This window comes from Stegodyphus dumicola, chromosome 2 (genome assembly GCF_044657685.1).
Source record: "Stegodyphus dumicola isolate Sdum_Otavi_A_Nest chromosome 2, ASM4465768v1".
Taxonomy (NCBI): domain Eukaryota; kingdom Metazoa; phylum Arthropoda; class Arachnida; order Araneae; family Eresidae; genus Stegodyphus; species Stegodyphus dumicola.
In genome coordinates this window covers 277550943-277571107 of record NC_140769.1, presented here as the reverse complement: position 1 = coordinate 277571107, position 20165 = coordinate 277550943, and the positions used below count along the sequence as shown (strand labels likewise).

General features: G+C 31.1%; 1 protein-coding gene across 2 annotated transcripts in view; it reads left to right on the top strand.

The window, feature by feature from the left end:
• Window positions 1-20165, top strand: part of fidipidine (coiled-coil domain-containing protein 93) — an 81033-nt gene that overhangs the window by 26023 nt on the left and 34845 nt on the right. For both annotated transcript variants that reach the window (XM_085812196.1, XM_085812195.1), the window contains 4 exons: window positions 8329-8415; window positions 10832-10951; window positions 11054-11116; window positions 11221-11294. In XM_085812196.1, coding sequence (XP_085668322.1) covers window positions 8329-8415; window positions 10832-10951; window positions 11054-11116; window positions 11221-11294 — 344 coding nt within the window. The remainder of the gene's footprint in view (window positions 1-8328; window positions 8416-10831; window positions 10952-11053; window positions 11117-11220; window positions 11295-20165) is intronic.

The window sequence follows — 20165 nt, the reverse complement described above, 5'->3', positions numbered from 1 at the left end:
TTGGGGATGTTATATATATATATGTATATTTAATTGGCAAATTTTTGTGTTTTCAAGTGGTACCATAATTAATTTACCCTCAGCACAGCCAGCACGCACTGCACAGATAGTCTGAAATTTTCTTGAAACACACTTGGAAAACCTGAAAAAGTCAAGAAATTTTATTCTCCTGTTTGAGTTGCAACTCTGTGTAGAGAAGTAACGTCCAGTTGCTAGTGTTGATTTATGTTATGAATACTAGTCATTTTAAAAGGTGGTTGCTGTCAAATGTTTCACTGCATTGCTTTACAGATTGTATACTAATGCTGTATTATTTTGCAAATAATATAGTATTTCCAAAATATACATTTTATGAAAATTACACAAACTATTTTGAATGTATTGATTTATTCATATACTAAAGCTTTGACATTCATGAGAAAGGAATATAATGGAATATATAAAATTTACTATTAAATTTAAAAATACATGTATAGTTATCAAGAATACTTTAATGCAAATAAAAAAATTGCTGTTTTTTTTGGGGGGGAGCATGTTTATACCCAGTTGTGGAAGTGTTATTTAATTAAATATTTTTTAAAGTCATCTATCTGTACTTACTTAATATGAGTAATTTGAAAGCAATAAATGCATTTCTTAATAACGTAAATCTTTACTTTGTTTTTTACAAGACTAACAAAATTTTAAATAAATGTTTTCTAAAAGTGATGTAATTTAAAATACATTTAATTTATAATCTATACCATTGAAAATAATAAACATTTGCTGCATTATTATGAAAGATGTTTTCAATTCCATGTATTATGCACCTCAAGAGACAAAAACTTTTTTTTTTTTTTTTTTTAACTTGATCAAAAACACTTTGTTTCTCTTTTTCTAATAAGCCTATTGATATTTTTTCAGACAATATAGGTAACTTTAAAAAATTATATAAAGTTATTAAAGTTGAATTTAGCTTATACCCTTGTGTGGTCTAAATTGTGTTAAAATTATATTCTAGTATTCTTTCATGACCAGTCTTATTATTTTACTTCTATGTTCTACTAATTGTTTTTGATTCATTTCATCAAGAATGATTTAGACATAAAATCTTATAACCTTCATTGATACTTATGTGTTTCCTTCACTTAAGTTTTCAAACAACTGGAAACCAGAAGTAATTTTAACAAAGGCTATTATCTCATAATTTGTATAACTCTACTATACTATATATCAAGAATAAATTTGTGTAACCATAAATTAATTTTAAGATTGAAATTTTATTTCAAATTAAAAAATTACAAATTTTCCCCTGAAAATTGCAAGCATTTTTCTTCTTTAGTTCTAGTTAGAGAATTTTCCTGTTGGGCAATATATGGATAATCTGCACATGAATAATTGAAAGTTCATTGTGCTGGGTTTTGTATTAAAGTGATCTAAATTTTGTTATTATTATTTTTGGGGGAAAATTTCCATTAAATGACCAAATTTAAAATACTGTGGAACTGCTTTTTAGCTATGTTACAAAAATATTAAGAAATATCTACATTGCTTCCGTTTTTAGCATCTTATTTTGTTATTCATCTCTCCTCATTTTCATTTATAATTGATAGTTTTTATCATGTTCTTACCAGGTACCTAAAAAAGTTTGTGTTATTGTTGTTAATGAGAAATAATGACTGAATAATTTTATTCAGCAGAATAATCTCCTGCAACTTGAATTATGTGTTTCCAACAAGTTACAGGTCCCATGTTTAAAAGGTTCTTGTCCTTGGAGCCAAAAAATTGGACTGTTGCCTATGTGGCGTATTTCAGGTGTGGAACTGCTTCTTTTTGGCCATGATTATCCATGGCCAAAATTGAATAATATTTAGAGAGTAAGGCAGATAATGCAAAACTTCTCATCCAGATGGCCTTGTGGCCTTTATTATCACCTTGTGGGTCACTTATACCATACAAGGTCTGGTGTTCTCTTGAAAAAGCATCAGTCATTTTTTATTGACTAGTACTGATTGCTTCTGATGCAGTGCAGCTGCGGCCTATTCGCAATTGAGATGAGTATAAATCACCTGTGTTAATCTTGCCAGTCTAGGAATTTAAACTGTGCAATACTAGCAGTGGACATAGAGCAGTGCCTTCTGTTGGTAAATGTTTTGTTTGGCAGCAAATGCCTCAGAACCAGAGGATGACCGATATTTTCTTTTGCAGTTACTGTGTAACATTTGTTTCTTGTAGTCAGTATATGATCCAGGAATGAAGCTTTCTTGGTATGTACCAGCAATAAGCAGCAAATGTGAGCTGCTGGAGTTTGTTTTCTTGGTCAATATATGAGGCACCTACTTTCTGAGCTTTTATGTCTTCTTAAAGCAAGTCTAATCAAATGGTTTACTCTGATATTCTAAACTTTGGTGTAGATCATGGTTTCTTAAACGTTTTGGTGTGAGGACCGTAAAATGTTTACAAAACTTTTGTGGGATCCCATAAGCATTACGCAAATCCGACACATGCGTGAGTGAAACTATCAGTTTCTTGTACTATAATATACTATTGCAGTTTTAGGTCATTGTTTCTGTTATAAAAAAAAATGCCTCGAAACATGTTTTTTTTTTTTTTTTGTCTGTATACATATTTTTACATCGACATCAAACTGCGCAAGTCTGCACAGTTACAGCATCAAAATCATGAACTAGCAAAAAAGCATAAAAATGTAATAATAATAATTTTCAATTTAAATGGACCGATTCCAAAACAGCATCTGAAACAGAAGCAATCAAACATGTGAAAAATAATAAATGAAAATTTGATTTGTAAAACATAAATATGAATAATAAATAATAGAAACAGGAGTTAATTCTTAAAATCTGTAACATTACAACATCAGAAGAGTTTAAATGAAATTTTAAAGAGTAAGAATTTAAAGAGTAAATAAAGAGTTTAAAAATATATTCAGCCTGTTTTAAAATGTGCTAATTTTAAAATGTGCTTAAATAGACTATAAATTAAACTGGTTAATGTTAATGAAAGTAATTTGAAAAAAAAATTCTATTAAATATGGTGTAGTAAAATTGAATAATTTGTAAAAGCATAAAAGATTTTGGATTATAAAAGATATTCAAAAGTAACTGCCTTGGAATTAAGTACAAGTGAAGCATCAGCTTGTTTTCAGTTCAATGTATAGAAAAGTTGTAGTACTTAGTTCAACTACTATATATACACTGGAGTAGGGGGGGGGAAATCCAAACACCAAGAAACAACGTAGAGTAATGAAGTTTTGGAAATACATTTGTCTAGGTAACATATTTAATTGATTAAATTTGCAAGATCACAGGTTAATGCAAGTATGAGAGAAACCATTTCAAATGTGAAATGTTGGTACATTACTAACTGGTGTAACTACCAGAATTTTGAATGCATTGTGTCATACAGGTGCCGACTGTCCGTTTGTGTGATGGAGTTCCATGCCTGTTGCACTTGGTCAGTCAATATGCTCGACTGGAGAAAGATCTGGTGATCTAGCAGGCCAAGGCTACATGTCGACACTCTGTAGAGCATATTCGGTTGCAAGAGCGGTATGAGGGTGAGCATTATCATGTTGGAAAACACTCCCTTGAATGCTGTTCATGAATATCAGGTTCATGAATACAGATTGAATCACCAGAGACACCATGAGACTGCTGCTGCTGTCATACGAAATTACTCCCGAGACCATAACTACAGGTTTAGGTCCAGTGTGTCTAGTTTGCAGGCAAGTTGGTTGCAGGTACTTACTTGACCTCCTTGTAACCAACAGGTGGCCATCTGTAAACACAACAAATCTCTACTCCATCCTCCAGTAAAGTCTAGCCTAGCACCACTGACATATCCCAATCGGCAATGGTTTAGAGTGAGTGGAATGCATGCAAAAGGTGCTTGGCTCAGAGCTGTCCTTCATTTAAACTGATTTGTAACAATTTGTTTTGTCATTGTGGTGCCGACTGCAGCTCGAATTTTTTCTGCAAATGCAGTACGGTGTGCCACAGCCATAGGACAAGCATGATGGTATTCCATCTCAGTAGTGCCACGTGGCTGCCTGGAACCCAATCTTCTTGAGCCAATACTTTCCCTTGACCACTGCTGTCAAGAGTCATGCAGAGTAGATACATTCCTCCCAAGTCTTTTTGCTGTATCACAGAAAGAAAATCCACCTTCTTGTAGCTCTGTTTAGTACAGGGTCTCGTTCAGACTTGCTGAGTTGTTGATAATGGCTTCTTCATCTTTGTAAAAGCATTCTTGACTAGCATCAACTCACTGTGACATATCTCAATGATAAATAACACTCAGAAACTTTACAGTGCATATTTAAAGCAAACATGATTTGCATGTTTATAGTGGCACTACTAGCACCACACTTATTCAACCAGCATGAAATTTGAATAGATGTCAACTTTCAGATGTATAAACATGCCTACCAAATTTTGTTTATCCAGCACAAATCATTCGTGGTGTTAATATTTTTTTCGTCAGTGTATATATAAATATGTATACTTAGCTAGATATATGTATAAACCTCAGAAATATGTTTTATACTGCAGTGGTGTGTTTTTGCTGTAAAATGTTTTCCTTACTGTTAAAATTTTCATCTAAGCTTGTACTGCTTAAAATTGTCATAGCAATTGCCAAGCTGCTTCTTAGCCTTTTTTAATTGCATGAATCTTTAAGCAGTCTTTAAAGAGTATTAAAGGACTATCTTCTCTTAAAGCTCGTTGAAATGTTTTTAAAGGTCCTTTGTCTGTTTTTTTGCTTAACTATTTTTAACTCTCATTAAGTGGCAACCTAATCAATATATGTATTGATATTGTATAGTGTGAGTATAGCTTGACTATTAAACAGAAAGCTTTAAGTATGCAGAATTTTTGTTCTGCCATATTATGAATCACATTGCTTCTGATTGTTAGAAAAACTGTTAATGAATGATATTCATTTTCCCTGAATACAAACAAAATTCATAACATTGGTGGCAGAGAAGTTAGAAATTTGAACTTTCTGTTGTAACAAATTTCTGAAGAGAACTTATAATTGGTTTGAGAAATTTACAAAATCAATTTATGTTAATATGTTTATGAAGTATGATTTTAATTATATATTTTAATTTAACAAGATTATCAGCAAGAAATAATATTTTATTATAAATATGGATTAAGTACAAATAAAGTTTAATTTCTATTTAAGAATTTATTCTATTGCTTCCAAAAGAGATAAGATGCTTTCTTATTATGTAACAGAATCTATATTGTATTTAGTTTTCGGATGATTTATACTTGTATCTGCATGAAGGTGAGTATATCCACTTGCTCAATTTAATTCTTGCATAATATACACAAACATGAGAGAGACAGGAGTATGTTGGTTGATTGTGGCCTATCCATACCACATAAACTTTCTCATAAAGAAACATTTGCATAGTCTGATCCTAAGTGAGTTGCATTTCACTGAAAAATTAGCAATATCTAAAGATCTTCATTAGGAGAATTGGGTAAAAGGATGATACCATGTTGATGTGTTAAGGTTTGATATAAGTGGAGATGTTATGAAATATGAATTAAATAAAGTTTGCTTAATCATATGTAAGGGCATTCTGTTAGTTTAAGTTAGTGTGAGCTTCATGTGATTTCCAAGTGCTGTACTGATTTTTTAAAAAAAATGTAAAGTATAAATTTCATACAGAATGCAAAATAATTGTATCAGGTTTTCAAGGAAATATTCACTAATGCTCTGTGTGACCCTGTAATTACATGGCTAGATTGAGTTGATAGTTTCTTCCTTTAACTTACATGGCTTGTTTACTGTCAGAGAATTGACTCCTGCTGTAATGTACATCTTCAGCACATTTAAAGTATTTGGTAGAGGCGAAACATGCACCAAATTCAATTTTTTTATGATCATCACACTTCTCTTTTTTGAAAATTAACTGATATGGATCATTATTTTTCTCCTTAAAAGATAGACTTTCTTATTTGCAATAAAAAGATCAAAATTGAGCCTACCTTTTTCTTCCTGGGATGATTCTGCAATCCAAATATGTTGAATTAGAATCCAAAATATGTAATCCACAGAGTGAAAAGGCTACATGAAGATCAGCTCTATAATATATTTAAACACAGCATCAATAACAAGTTGCAAAATCAATCCTAATTCTGAGAAGATATTTTCCACCGCTATGCAAATGATCCTTCTTTCATATCTGGCATTTTCAAAATAATAAAGTAAACCAAAACACGTGCCAGAAGGAAGTTGAGGTGTAGCATGCTTCTTGCACATGATAATCCTGTGGTAAGCTTATAAGGTGATGTTTTTAAAATATAAATTTGTCACAGAATGCAAAATAATTGTATTTATATCACGTTTTCAAGGAAACATCTTTATTGCTGAATCTTCATTGGAAATCACATTGCAGAGTTGTAACAGATTTGCATGTATTAAACTCAAGCTGTGGTTCTCAACCTCCCCCCCCCCATACGTGCATTTCACCATTGCTAGACGATCATTCCATCTCCCCCCTCCATTCCCAAACTCAGGAAATACATATACATTTATTTAAATTTAGATGATTTTTTAAAATGCTTTATAAATTACACAAGAAAAAGTATAAAGAATGTTAATAAATAAATGTAAAATAAGTATAGAAAATGTGTTACTTTTCTGTTTCGCCAGTGCAAATCCGCCAAGCAGACTTTATCGGCAACACACAGTATACACTTAAAAAATGTTAACATATGTTAGTTCTAAAAATTTTTATTTTGATAACACAGCAATTTAATATTGTTTAAAATTTTGTAAAAAGACAATAAATGAGGACAATAAATTTGTAAAAAAACATTAAGAATTTACTATGCTTTCATGGTACAACATCCTGATTTGCCGTTTCATATCATGGGACCCAACTGATCTCATATCACGTAAACTACGCTACAAAAATCTAATTCTCTCAGTAATTATCTACATTAATTTCAAGTTAAATCTTAATATGGAATAGAAGTTTAAATGCAAGAATCATTTTAATTCGTACGAATAGCTTACTCAGAAACTATGTGAAACCACAGTGCTTTACTTCGCTAGTGCATTCTTTTTTGAACTGATGAGTTTAACCCTTGACTTTGCCTTCGGGTGAGCAGTGTGATTGCATCCTAATTGACTTAATTACCACGAATGGCCTTAGGGCATAAAATTGAACTATCTGGGTAAAAATTCTATGTAATTGTATGCCAGTATTGATAGAAACAATCAATCTGATAAGAAATGGCTGTTACTTGGTTTGTAAATGAGGTGTAAAAGGTTACCAGCGAGGATATTCCGTTTGGTGTCAGTTGTACCATTTTTGCTGCCTTTATCGCTTGCGCCGGCAAAATGAAAAGTACCGAAAATGTTAATACATATCACAGCTTGAATGTTTTTTTTTTTTTTTTTTTTTTTTTTTTTTTTTACAGTCATACACTAAACGTAAATATTTAACTAAAAGTAAATATATAAGTAAAAGGCTGACCAATGAAACTATGAAATTCCACTCTAGCTGGAACTAAAGAATACAGAAAGCTCTTTGTGACTGGTTTGCTATCTTCAACAACACTAGCGAGAATTGAGTATAACTAAACAAAACTTGAATAGTCCCTTTTTTGAACTGTAAGGGTTTTATTCAAATATGTTTGGTTGTTTTTGAGCTATAACACTGTAAAATAGGATGAAGGTGGTGGTGTGGTGTATTTAATTATGGCAAAGCACACTAGGGCTATCTGCCTAAGGGGAGGGATGCCTTCGTGGAGGGCTTTCTAAGGGAAACTGGCTCGTATGCACATTAAACATGGGGAAAACCACGAAAACGCCCATGCAGCCAGCCCGTTCACAGGACTCGAATCTCGGACAGAACTACCAGTGTTCAGCAACTTTACCGCTCGGTAACTGGTGGGCTAAAATAGGATGAAGACTTTACATACACCTTGTGTGTAAATATATGAAATTAGATCAAGATTTCTTTTACAAAAAAATTTATGTAGAAAAAAAATGACATTGGAATTTTTAAAGGTAGATTGATTGCTAACATAATTTGCTAAGAAAATATATATTACAAGATTTATTTGCACTTATTGAAGTGTTTTTTATAATTTACATACTGTAATTATTAAACTATTTTTACAAAGTTTTATTTGTGGCAAATATTTGGTTGCATTTTCTTTTTTAATTTGTTATTTTGCTGCATTAACTTTTTATGTCACTTTTATTCTATCATTATATCTATTATGTCACTTATAACTATCTGTCTTTTATTTTGATTTTTCTGCCAATTCATTTGTTTTACACGTGTGCATAATGTTGTAGAGTAAACTGACTGCAAGTCAAGTTGGATCCATAGTTGGACTTCAGTCTGGTGAAATTCAACAAATAGCTACTGAATTTGCTGGCAAGGTAGTCATTTTAATTTATTATTATTATTTTGTCTGTATGTGTGTGTATTCTTTATCAGCAGAGATCAAGTGGCTTTGTTAAAAACTTATGTAAACTTGGGACTAATTTCCAACATAAATAAAATTAATCTTAACTAAAGCTAAATGAGGTAGAACAACTAAAACACTTATCTCATTATATTCTTATCTACTGTGCATTGCGATGTTACGATGCATCTACTGTGCATTGCGATTGTGTGTGTTACGATGGGAAAGATGAAATGAGAATTAGATCCATCTTTATATAGTCACTTGTGCTGTCTGAGAGTTTCTCCTATGAAAAACTTGAATATTTACATTTTTAGAAAAATTCAATGTAAACATTTAATTTTGACCACTTCGAAAGTAGTTTTCGTGTATTTCAGTCATCAAATAATAGAAGTAAAAGTCGATAAAGAGAGTAGAAAAATGCAAAATATTACTTTGTACTGAAGAATTTTTATTTTGATACAATTAGTACAATTAATTTAATATTTGCATGTAAGTGTGTATTTAGTTTTGTTTGCTGTATATATATATATATATATCCATGCCTTCTCCGAGATTCGAACCTGGGCTCTTCGATACCGCAGTAGGCTCCCCTAACCACTATACCGTCTGGGCGGCATAAATTGTGAATTCCCGTCTGAGAAAGAAAACATATAAAAATGTGATCTACTCAGTCGTCAGTCAAAAATGAACCAAAAACAACCAATAAAAAATTGGTTAACATATTTTTGAAAAAAAGAAAACATGTTAACCCACAGCCTACTCATAGCTGTTCTTGTAACAAATAAAATAATTGATTCATATAAAAGTCATTGTTAATGTAACTTTCAGATATAATATTGGTGAATAAGATTTATTGAAATTATGTCACAGAATAAAGAACATTGCACAGAGGAGTATTTATCTCACAGAATTGTAATACATATCTTAAAATGAATTCAAAACTGATTTGCTGTTATGTTTTCTGTGTGCAGTCAAAAGTTTACTCCAACAATAACTAAACAAATAATACTGTACTTTATTTTGTCAGATTTAAATATTTTACATTGGAATGCTGTTGGTTTATCATTGTTCTTGATGGTGTTTAAGAAAGGGGGGCAATAAAAATGGGAAAATACTTATTTTTATAATATTGAAATCTGTTTAATATTTATAAAAGTGTTAACAAACATTCTGTTTTTATATTTTTATAGTTTTTATCTAAATGTAGTGTATATATTTTTTAAAAAACTTTTTCATTCCCCATTTAATTTTTAAAACAGAAAAATTTGTTGGATTTTGAGTAATTTCCGTTAAAAAGAAGAAAAAAAAACTATGCTTTTGAAGTTAAAATTTTTTCACTGTGCCGTTAGCAAAATAAAGGGGGAAGAAGAGTATAAATACTACGTTCTTGGTGATTTCTGTTAAAAAGCAAAAGTATTGTAATTTTGAAATAGTGAAATTTTTTTATAGTGCAATTAATAAAATAAGAGTAAAAGGAGAAGGGTAGTATATAAATATAGTCCTTTATTTTCCGCTGCTTTTAAGATATTGTAATGTTGTACAGGTAATTAAACTGCAGGCAATGAGACTATAGAAGGCTTTATAAAATGATGGATTTGGTGCAGAATTAGCCATTTATGATTGAATGATTTCAATATAACCAGAGGGGAAAAGCATAATTTTCAGTACTAATTAGGGTTAACATTGAAAATCAATTGAATTAAAAGAACTCATCAATTTTTAGCATGGTAAATGAGAAAAGATTGTTATAATTTTTCTTTTTTAATAACAAGTTTTCTCCCCTCTTTTTAATCTTTTTTTACTCCCCCAAAAGGTTTTTGATAATGATGGCAATTATGTAGTTGAATAAGGTATTGAATAATTTTTTTTTCATCCAAAGCAACATTATATTCCATACAACCTAATGTTTGCATTATATAAATACTGGTACAATGCTGTTATAAGGAACAGATTCAGAAATGTATAAGCATGTGTTTGTATGTATATATATATATATATATATATCTGTGTGTGTGTATATACATGCACACATATCCGTTCTTACATATATACATTTCTGAAAACAGTCCTGATAACAGAGCAGTACTGTTTTAAAAAAAAGCAAAAGTGAATTGAAAATCATGAATTTTCAGTTCACTTTTGAAAATGCACTCAGCATTTAATGTATATGTTTAATTAGTCTTATCCTTTTTACTAAGAACAATGTATATATTGATTCTGGAAATTTTATTATTAATATACCTGCATAATTAATAATACAATAATATTTGATTTTGGAGGATTTTTTGCACTGTTATTTTTCATTTTGGTGTTCTGTTCTAGGATATAATTATGATTCATTTTATTGCATTGCTATTTTAAAATATTTTGGGAACTTTAATTCCTAGCAAGCAGAACTTGCATCTGAAGAACTTGGAGAAAGAGGGTTAAGTGGCATACAATACCATAAACGAACTGTTGTTGCATTATCAAAACAAATTAAAGAAAAGGAAGAAAAATTAGCTGAGGTGTGTCAAACTATTATGTTGTTTAAAACTAATTATATTGTTTAGAATTGCTGTTATTATTATTATTATTATTTTTTTTTTAACTTTTGACTCAAATTGTAGGTACAAGCTCTCAATGAAAGTCTTAAAAGCTCATATCAAGAATCACAATCAAGGTTAAAGGAAGTAAGTTTAATAAATAATACAATTTCAAGTAAAGGGAAAAGTCTGCACTTATGTCATGTTCTCATTAGTTTTGCCTTGTAATATGTGATGCATTTTTATTTCAGCTGCAAAGCATGCATAGTGATATGATGAAAGAAATGAAGATTTTGGAAGAAGCTGAAAATGATGACAACAAAAGGTTTTTAAAGTTTTTTTTCTTTTAAATTGAGCTTATGTAGATGTGTATATTTTAATTTTCCTAAGCTTTAAATGTAGGTTATGGGTGCTTAGGTATGTATATGTACCAGATAAAACTTTATTTTGAAATTATATGAAGTTTTTTAATATAAAGTATCGTCAAGATTTTTTAGATAGAAGGTAAAGAAACAGGCAGGCAGGTATTATGTATTAAACAAAAGTAACAATGTTTAATAAAGTCAGTATATGCTTTGTAAAAAATTTGAAGTAAATTTAAAATTTAAATTTGTCATTTATAATGATAGATGGATTTTGGATCATTTATTCAAAATGCCTGCAAAGCAATTTTTTTTTTTTCTCCTGTTTTATTGTGTTGGGAAATATTTTTACAGAAATGAAATTAAGCTACACAAAATTAACATATTAACATGCTGACTGTGCTTGAGGGGGTCACTGTTGGCCAGCACTTGACTTGACTACAGTGCCATGGGGGCCACCGGTGATGTGACCAATAGTGAAAATATATGATTAGAGTAAATATCAATAGTGATTAATTTTTAAGTAATAAATCACAAAAATGGTCTACATCATGTTGAGGATCACTTGTGACCCTTCACTACAAAAAATGCATTAAACATGATTATATAACTCACCTTATCTTCTGTAGAGAATATTTCAACATACTATGCATCACATAATAAAAAAATCATATTGGCACCATGGTCAAACCATGTAAAATGCACATGGCAGTCAACGTATTAGTACTTGGCGTGCATACGGGTTCGTATAGGATCATATGCACAAGTCGATAAAAAGTTAATAAAATTTATTCTTATCCCAAAAAAATAAAACAAAATGCTGAAATTTCCTCAGAGATATTCGTACAATATTGCAATACCTCACAGTAGTTACATTTTGAACTACTAAAATATAAATAGAACTCGATTTAAAACACAGAGAAAGCTAATCCGATCTTACCACGAATTCACTACAGTCAATAACAGCACTAAGTAAACAACTGAACTGAGATGTTTTAATCCAGTTTTTATAAGCTTTTTAATCATGTATGAGAACATTCTGGTATTTTCTCAGTTTTTGTGGATAGCAAAAGAGTACAATTATGAGATATCTATTTATTAAATGCGCAGGCTCCTGTAGTTTTACTTTTTCGGCGTAGCTTTCTCTTAAAACTCACCACGTGCTGCATTGCATGGGGAAAAGAAACAATTTAACTGCAATTCTACTAAAAATAGCAAGCTAAATAAAAAAAGTAACAGTACTTTATAATGTATTTGCTTCTTTTCTTCTTTTGTGTGCTGTTACGTTAATGTCAAAAACAACTGTATTACCTTATAACTTCATGGTAATAAACTCATAATGCTGTTTGATTTCAGATTCCAGAACATATTCATTTTCCTATTTTAAGTTGTAGATTGGTCCACAAAAATTGTATAAACTAAAACTGTGTAAGAAAGTGCAGTGCATGTGAGAAAACAAAAGTTTAACCCTTGACATAATTTTTTAAGTTTGTAAGTAATCATATTATCATCTGTGATTAAAACTTAATTTGAATACATGTTAACTAAATCATTATTTATTAAATTAGTAATACAGTTGAAGCCTGCTGCAGCAAACATGGTTTATGACAGACTTTGGAATTCTTACTCCCAGAATATTATATTTTACAAATATTAAGATTATGTTTTTAATGCCCTTTTTATTAAGGAAAGAATACACTAAAGGATACATATCAATTTTGTAGAGTGTTGTCAAATTTTGCTTCTTCAAAGTATGCCTGTTATGACAGATAGTCCTAGAATCTTTTACATGTTCTTCAAAGTAATAAAACTTCCTTTAAACTTAAAGTTTTTGACATATAACCATTTATTTTTGTCCGTTTTGAATATCTTTCTTTATTAAGGCCTATAAGGAAAATGTTGTAGTAATGCAACTAATTTGGCCCAATTTGCTGCTTTTTTTTTAAATGATGAAAAAGAATGATGATTTACAGTAGCAAAAAATTATTCATTATATGAATGCATATTACTGCATATATACTTTGTTTTAATTAGATATTCATCCAAAAAGTCAGTCACTAGAACTACTTATTAGCGAATTTTGATTATTTTGTTCTGGTAGAAATTTCGTAGTGGTCGCTTTAAAAGTAAATTTTCAAAATGCATTTTTCCTTTTAAGATTTTGTGGTAAAATAATGTATTCTTACAGAAATATTAGCATCAATTCTTCCATTGCAGGCAAATCTCACAAGCACATATTTTTAAAAATATTTAAACAACAACAACTGGGGGGGGGGAAAGGCGAGAGAGAGAGAAAGAGAGATTTGCCTTTCAAAAATTTTTAGAACTTTTAATACCAAAAGGGAACCATTGAATACACACAGGAAAATGGTGATCCTGCTTGTTAAAACTGTAGAATTGTTGTGTGCATTATTATTAGAATTTAGCACGTTTTGAAAATTTGGCAACTTCTATTTAGGTGGTTGTGCTAATTTGTTAAGTACAGGGTGGTCATGAAAAACAGTTCTCCAATATAGAAATCTCTAAAATTTCAGGTATTGTTATTTGAAAGTCGCTCTCATGGTTATGGTTACAGTGCAAATGGTTTAAAAATTTTTGAATGTCAACATCCTTTTCACCTAATCCAGATGCATAAATGCATTGAAAAACCATAAATGACATTGGAACAATGCACATAGGACGAAATTATGGGTGAAAGATAAGACAGCTTTATCAATTCATTTTGTTATTTCCCTGTCAGTGTCATCTTTTTGGCATGTTCCAACATCTGATTGAAGAAACAATCTTCCCACATTGCTTATTAAGGGTTTTCCACTAGACGTGCTTTGCACAATACTTTGTTCTGTGATTGGTGATTCTATTGTCTGTCCCTATGAATTATGCAAAGTGCATCAAGGCAATCTTTATGTTGTCACTGGTCCTTTGCAACTGTTTTATGCCTTCAGATTTTGTCATACATATATCGTTCCAGTGCCATTTATGGTTTTTCGGTGCACTGATCAATTTGCGCAAGAAAAAAGTGGGTGTTGCAATTCAAAAATTTCAAAATTTTTTCTTTGTAACTATAACTGTCTGAGCTCTTTTGCTGTAAATCATCACAATCCCAAGTGCATATCTTCAATTAACGATATCTGAAATTTCATTTTGATTGGTTGAGCAGAGAGGTTGCTACGGAATCATATAACGAGAGATTTTTTTTTATGACCACCCTATTCTGTGACATGTGTAGTTGAGCTATTTTAAAGACCTGAGTTATTAGTACTAAAATTTTTACAGGTAGTTTACTGTATTATATTTTATAAGAAACATACATAAAATATGTAAATTGACAGCAAAGTTAATTAGTACGTAAGATTTTAGTTCAGCCATTTCTCTTCTCCCATTTATTAATATGACTAGTTTTTAGGCATGATTCAAGCACAGTTTGTGTTTCATCTTCCCCCCCCCCAAACCACATAATCACATGCACATACGCAAATATATATATAATACAAAATAAAATACATTTAAAATTCATCACATATTCAGTTTGGAATGAATCTCATGGAAGAAACACAGTGGCAAACTGCAAGAAGTGGGGGATGGGGGACAAAATGTGAACATGAAATTTATCTCTTTCCATCTTTCATCAACAGGGGAATTTATATATACATACATCCAGTCAATGTTGATAATTACTTAGTTTATTGGTTGCATTTTCACTTTTAATTATACCTTTTCAATGTTTACATTTTATATATATGTTCAAGATTCTATTTTAAATATGCTAATGAGTTACTTCATTTCGGTAGTATTCTAATTACTTTTGTCGAAGTAGATACTATACTGAATAATCGATTAGAAAATAAATTATATATATAATTATAGTATATATATTAAAGTCCTGAAGTACTGGAAAAAGTAATGAGTAACATTTTAATTAAACATTAATTTGATTAATAATATTCAGTTTTTCAAATTAGATGTGAGGACAATATAATTTTTTATTTAATTTTTGTATTTAAAGCAAAAGTCATAAAAATATATTGTGTAGAGACATTAGGCAATTTTTGGAAACCGGAGAAATGAAAAATTAGCAACGCCTTCGCCAGGAGTCGTACCACGGACCTCTGGAATACCGGCCCAATGTGCAGAACCGTTACACCATGAAGGCATGCTAGGAAAGTGGGAGAAATACCTTATATACTCCTCTTTTTAAAGGGTGACTGGCGTTTTTAGGGGATCCAGTCGCCAAATCCTAGGTGTGGAGAGTCATCATCCACAACCCTATTAGTTTGGGTGCCACTGTAGAGACATTAGGCAATTTTTGGAAGCCAGAGAGATGAAAAATTAGCAACGCCTTCGCCGGGAATCAAACCACGGACCTTTGGAATACTGGCCCTGCATGCAAAACCACTACACCACGACGGCATGCTAGAAAAATGGAAGAAATACCTTATAATTGTTAGTTTGTCAAGTAGTGCACCATTATTACAAGATGAATGATGCTTGTAATAATGGTTTAACCCCTTTCAGGACGGGCGTCCCATCCATGCATTCCCTAAGAGCATCACTTACAGCCGGGTGTCCCATCCACGCACCATTACAGATTGCATTCAGAGGACGATTGATACGCATTTTAAGCTGGAACGTTTTTCTGAAGGCCACTAGATGGCATCTTATGTCCATTACTTATGAAATGAACAGTTTTAGGTTCCTGACCTTGAGTTTGATATATTCTGTCTGACTTTGGTAATTTAGTCATCAACTGTTGCGAGGGTGGGGAGGGGGAGGAAAAGCGTAAATAGAGGTAGGCTCTTTAAATCACCGTGTGCTAATATAAATATTCGCATGTCTGATTTATATCCAATTCCTTTTTTTATTCAATTTTTTCCTCTACTATATATGGTCTTTTAGGGTTACTATGTGGAATTCTGTTACGTTTTGTATTGCCTTTGGATATATTTCCGTTTCTTCTCTTTTTATTTCGGAAAGCCTCATCTCCAGTCTATTATGACGGAAAAGCGCTATTTATCAGAGGTAGAATACCCTTGTATGGTTAATGAACCATTTACTAACGCAGATGAGAGTGATGATTCTTTTTCTGAAGAGTTAGAAAGTGATACTTCTCCGTGTTTTCAGATTTACCACAGTCTTCATTTTAAATTTTGTTACTTCTTATTGTAAATAGTCTTAATTGTGTTGTTTTATTAATTTTAAACTTTATTGATGGATTTTATCAATTAAAACTTTAGAATAATTTGAATAGTGTTTCCGAAAATTATTTTACAAGATAAGGAAATTTTTAAGTATATTTTCATGTAAAATAAAGAAAAAAAATTTTTAAGTGCTAATTTTAACATGTATAAGAAGAGCTCAAGTAATAATCTAAAATGATACCAAAAATTACGATGCTAGAAGTGAAACTTTTTTTTATCTGATTTTTTTATAAAATTAGGCTTAGCGATGCGAAACCTCCGCCCTGTACGGCAGTGCTCCGCAACCGGTGTGCCATGAGTAGGATATAGGTGTGCCACAATCAAATACGTGTATTTGACATTTTGCAATTTTTTATCATGTATTTAATACACAATGACAATTTTTTTTTCCTTAATAATGTCTATTTTAAATGTTTTTATATATTTCACTGTTGTGTGGTTTTGTGTGTGATTGTAAGTGTGTCAGCATTTGAATTTTTTCGGCACTTCCTTCATAACTCGGAACTCAGAAATATATAACTTTTTTAAAGCGCAGGTATCACATTGATAATTATTATGAGTGCATATAAATAAATATGTTATGGTTTTATAATTGTATATTTTTCAAATTAAAAACAAAAATTTATTGTAAATTTTGTGTATAAATCAGTACATATATACATTAGCTTTTGGTGTGCCACGAAATTCCAGAAAGATTTTTTGTGCATCGCAGGTGAGAAAAGGTTGCGGAGCACTGCTGTACGGTGACTGCCTTTGATTCCCTTCCGTCCCGCACGAACGTCTTAAACAAAGGTGCGCCATCGCGAAAAGGTTAAAGGAACACCAAGCAGCAAAAGTTACAGATAGTAAAATTTTTAGAATTTAAAAGAGGCATTCGGTAGTTAAATTTTAAGGAGGTACCAAGCAGCAAAATGCATAGTGTCCCCCCGTATCTCATTACATCATTCTGGATATTGGAAACCCAAATTTTGCACTTTAAAACGCTTTTAGAAATCTCATATAGTAAACTCTCAAAATAAATTTCAGGTAAAGTCTGAGGGGTTAAATGATGCTTCCCTTCATTTGATTAAATGAATTGGAGAATTGGGAATTTAAATTTATATCAAATTACTGAAATTTTGCTGTATCGGTAAAAATTTCATTAAAATTAAAACAGAGTTGAGCCTATCTGTTCACAGAAACAAGTAAAAATACCTTCCTGATTATTTAAGGCAGTTGAATCTAGAAAGAATTTATAATTTTCCAGTGGATGCTGTTCAGGTGTATATGTATGGTAGTAAGAATGATATTGATAGTACTGGGAGTTGAATTTACATAAAAATCACAAAATCGAGAGATAGGGTTCAGACGAGGAATCCTGACTACTGCTGTGTCTTTTGCAGCGAGCTAATTGCCATAAATGAAAGCATTGCTTCTATTGTGTAAATACTGATGGAAAATAAATCTGGATCAGCTCTCTGCTAGTAGAAGTTCTATTCAACATTTGGCATAGTGTGAGAAATAATATAGGAGTGAATATTCTTAAAAAGTATCCCTTCCCATCTTGACATCTTGGGGAATGAGATTGCAGACTCCCTGGCTAAGGCCGGTGCTGGAGATGCCTTGGTGCCTTTTGTGCTTCTCACCTTTATGAAGCATTTTTCCATGATTAAGTGCAAGAATAAAACCACTTTGTTTGTTGTTCCACCAGTGCACCTCTGTTATCAGAATAATTGGCCCGAGTGGCTCTTTGGCACTTGATTGCAACAGGCAAGATCAAACCCTCACCCACTTCCTCAATGGGCATCTTAGACTTTTTTTTAGGGTTCCAAGTGTTTTGAAGTCTGCATCAAGTGTTCTTCTGAGCAAGCTTTTCCCTGATCATATTCTTGCTTATGTCAGGCTTTCTGAGCAGGATCTTACTGGCAATCCATTGTAGGTTTTGGATTTCTTAGAATGCAGAATGTCATGGGCCTGATATAGCTCTGCTAATCTTTGAGAATGAGCTACAGCACATAATTGAGTGTATTCTCACTCAATCACACTCAATTCTCTTAATTCTCAGTTCATCTAAATACACTCAATGCTGTTATTAAAAAAAATTTGAGTATTATTTCCCATATTTCTTAAATATACATGTGCTATTGTGCTATGTTTTATTTTTCGTCCTGTTTGAAATATGCCTTAATATATATTATACTGCTTAATAATTTATCTAAATAAATATTAAAATCTATGAATATAAATGCTACTCTTTACTACCTCTCACTCATCTAAATACATAGATAAGAGAGGTTATATTTTTGGTTCAAAATTTCAGTTGTGAGTTTTCATTGAATAAGCATGATAAGGTTCCCCATAATATGTTTTTGCTATTTTTACAGTGATAGTACAATTGTGTGTACGTGTAAGACAGTTTTTTCATCCATGATAACTCTTATATGAAACTTCCAAAATTTCTGTTTTCTATATTTTTTAGCTTTCTATATTCATATACGGAAATATGAACCAAATATTTTCAATTTTAGTATTTAAGACTGATATCAATGGGCAAAACATATTAGATTTGGGGCAAAATTGATAACCAGAAGTGATACTTCATTTGAAGCTCTGAATAGATTTTCTTTAAAAAAATAATAAATAAATAAAAATAAACCAAAGCATCTCAAATTTAGTATTTCAAATAGGTGTGTAATTGAGACTAATATGTTGCATTTATAAGCATAAAATGTATTCTTGTAGTTATGCTAAGCGAAAGTGATATTTAAAAAGTAAAGCTAGATGACAAATAAAAAAAATTTGTTCTTATTAAAAAAAACAGAACACTATCATAAAAAATAAAAAAAAAAAAAAAAATAAAAAAAAAAAAAAAAAAAAAAAAGTTATTGTAATACTTAATACTCTATCAGAAAGTTAAAAGATATGTTGCTGTTAAAATTTTTGTGATCGTTTAATCTCTGATTTGTGAATACAAACCACTATTTTACCTCAGAATGTACTACAGTTGATGCAGTATTTCCAAATCAAACCATGAAAATGGATGCATATATGAGCATTGCCATTGTATCGGAGAACAGAAAAATAAAAAACTGAGTGGTGTTTAAAATTAACATTGAGCCTGAAATTAATAAATAAAGTAGATTTTATTTAACAATTAACCGGAAGTGTTAATTTACTTAAGGCTGATTCTTATTCGTTGAATTGGTGGGGGAGTCATGTATTGGCCACCTGAGATTTTTTTGTGTATAATTTTGTTATGTGAACAATAATATAACTACATTCAATGTATTGTATTACTTAACAGTTTATTAATATATTAAAATCTATGAACTTGAATACTACATTTCATTTGATGTCTGTATGTGAATGATTATGTGGTGAAATGCCCAGGTGTGGTAAGGTAGCTTCCCTGCAAAATTAGTCTAGGGTTGCCAGAAAGTGGTAAGAAAAGCAGGGTTGCCAGATTTGGCATTAAATTGTCCATTTGGCGACAAAAGTGGAGATATGTCATAGACGGAGCAAGAACATTTTAAAACGAACTCTTACCATTTTCCCCAAGAATCCCAAAACACTTTCTCGAAGACAGGTCAAGAACTATAAATACCCTGCCTGTACATGGAGTAGCAGTATATCATGAGAGTATCTAGTAGTATGTTG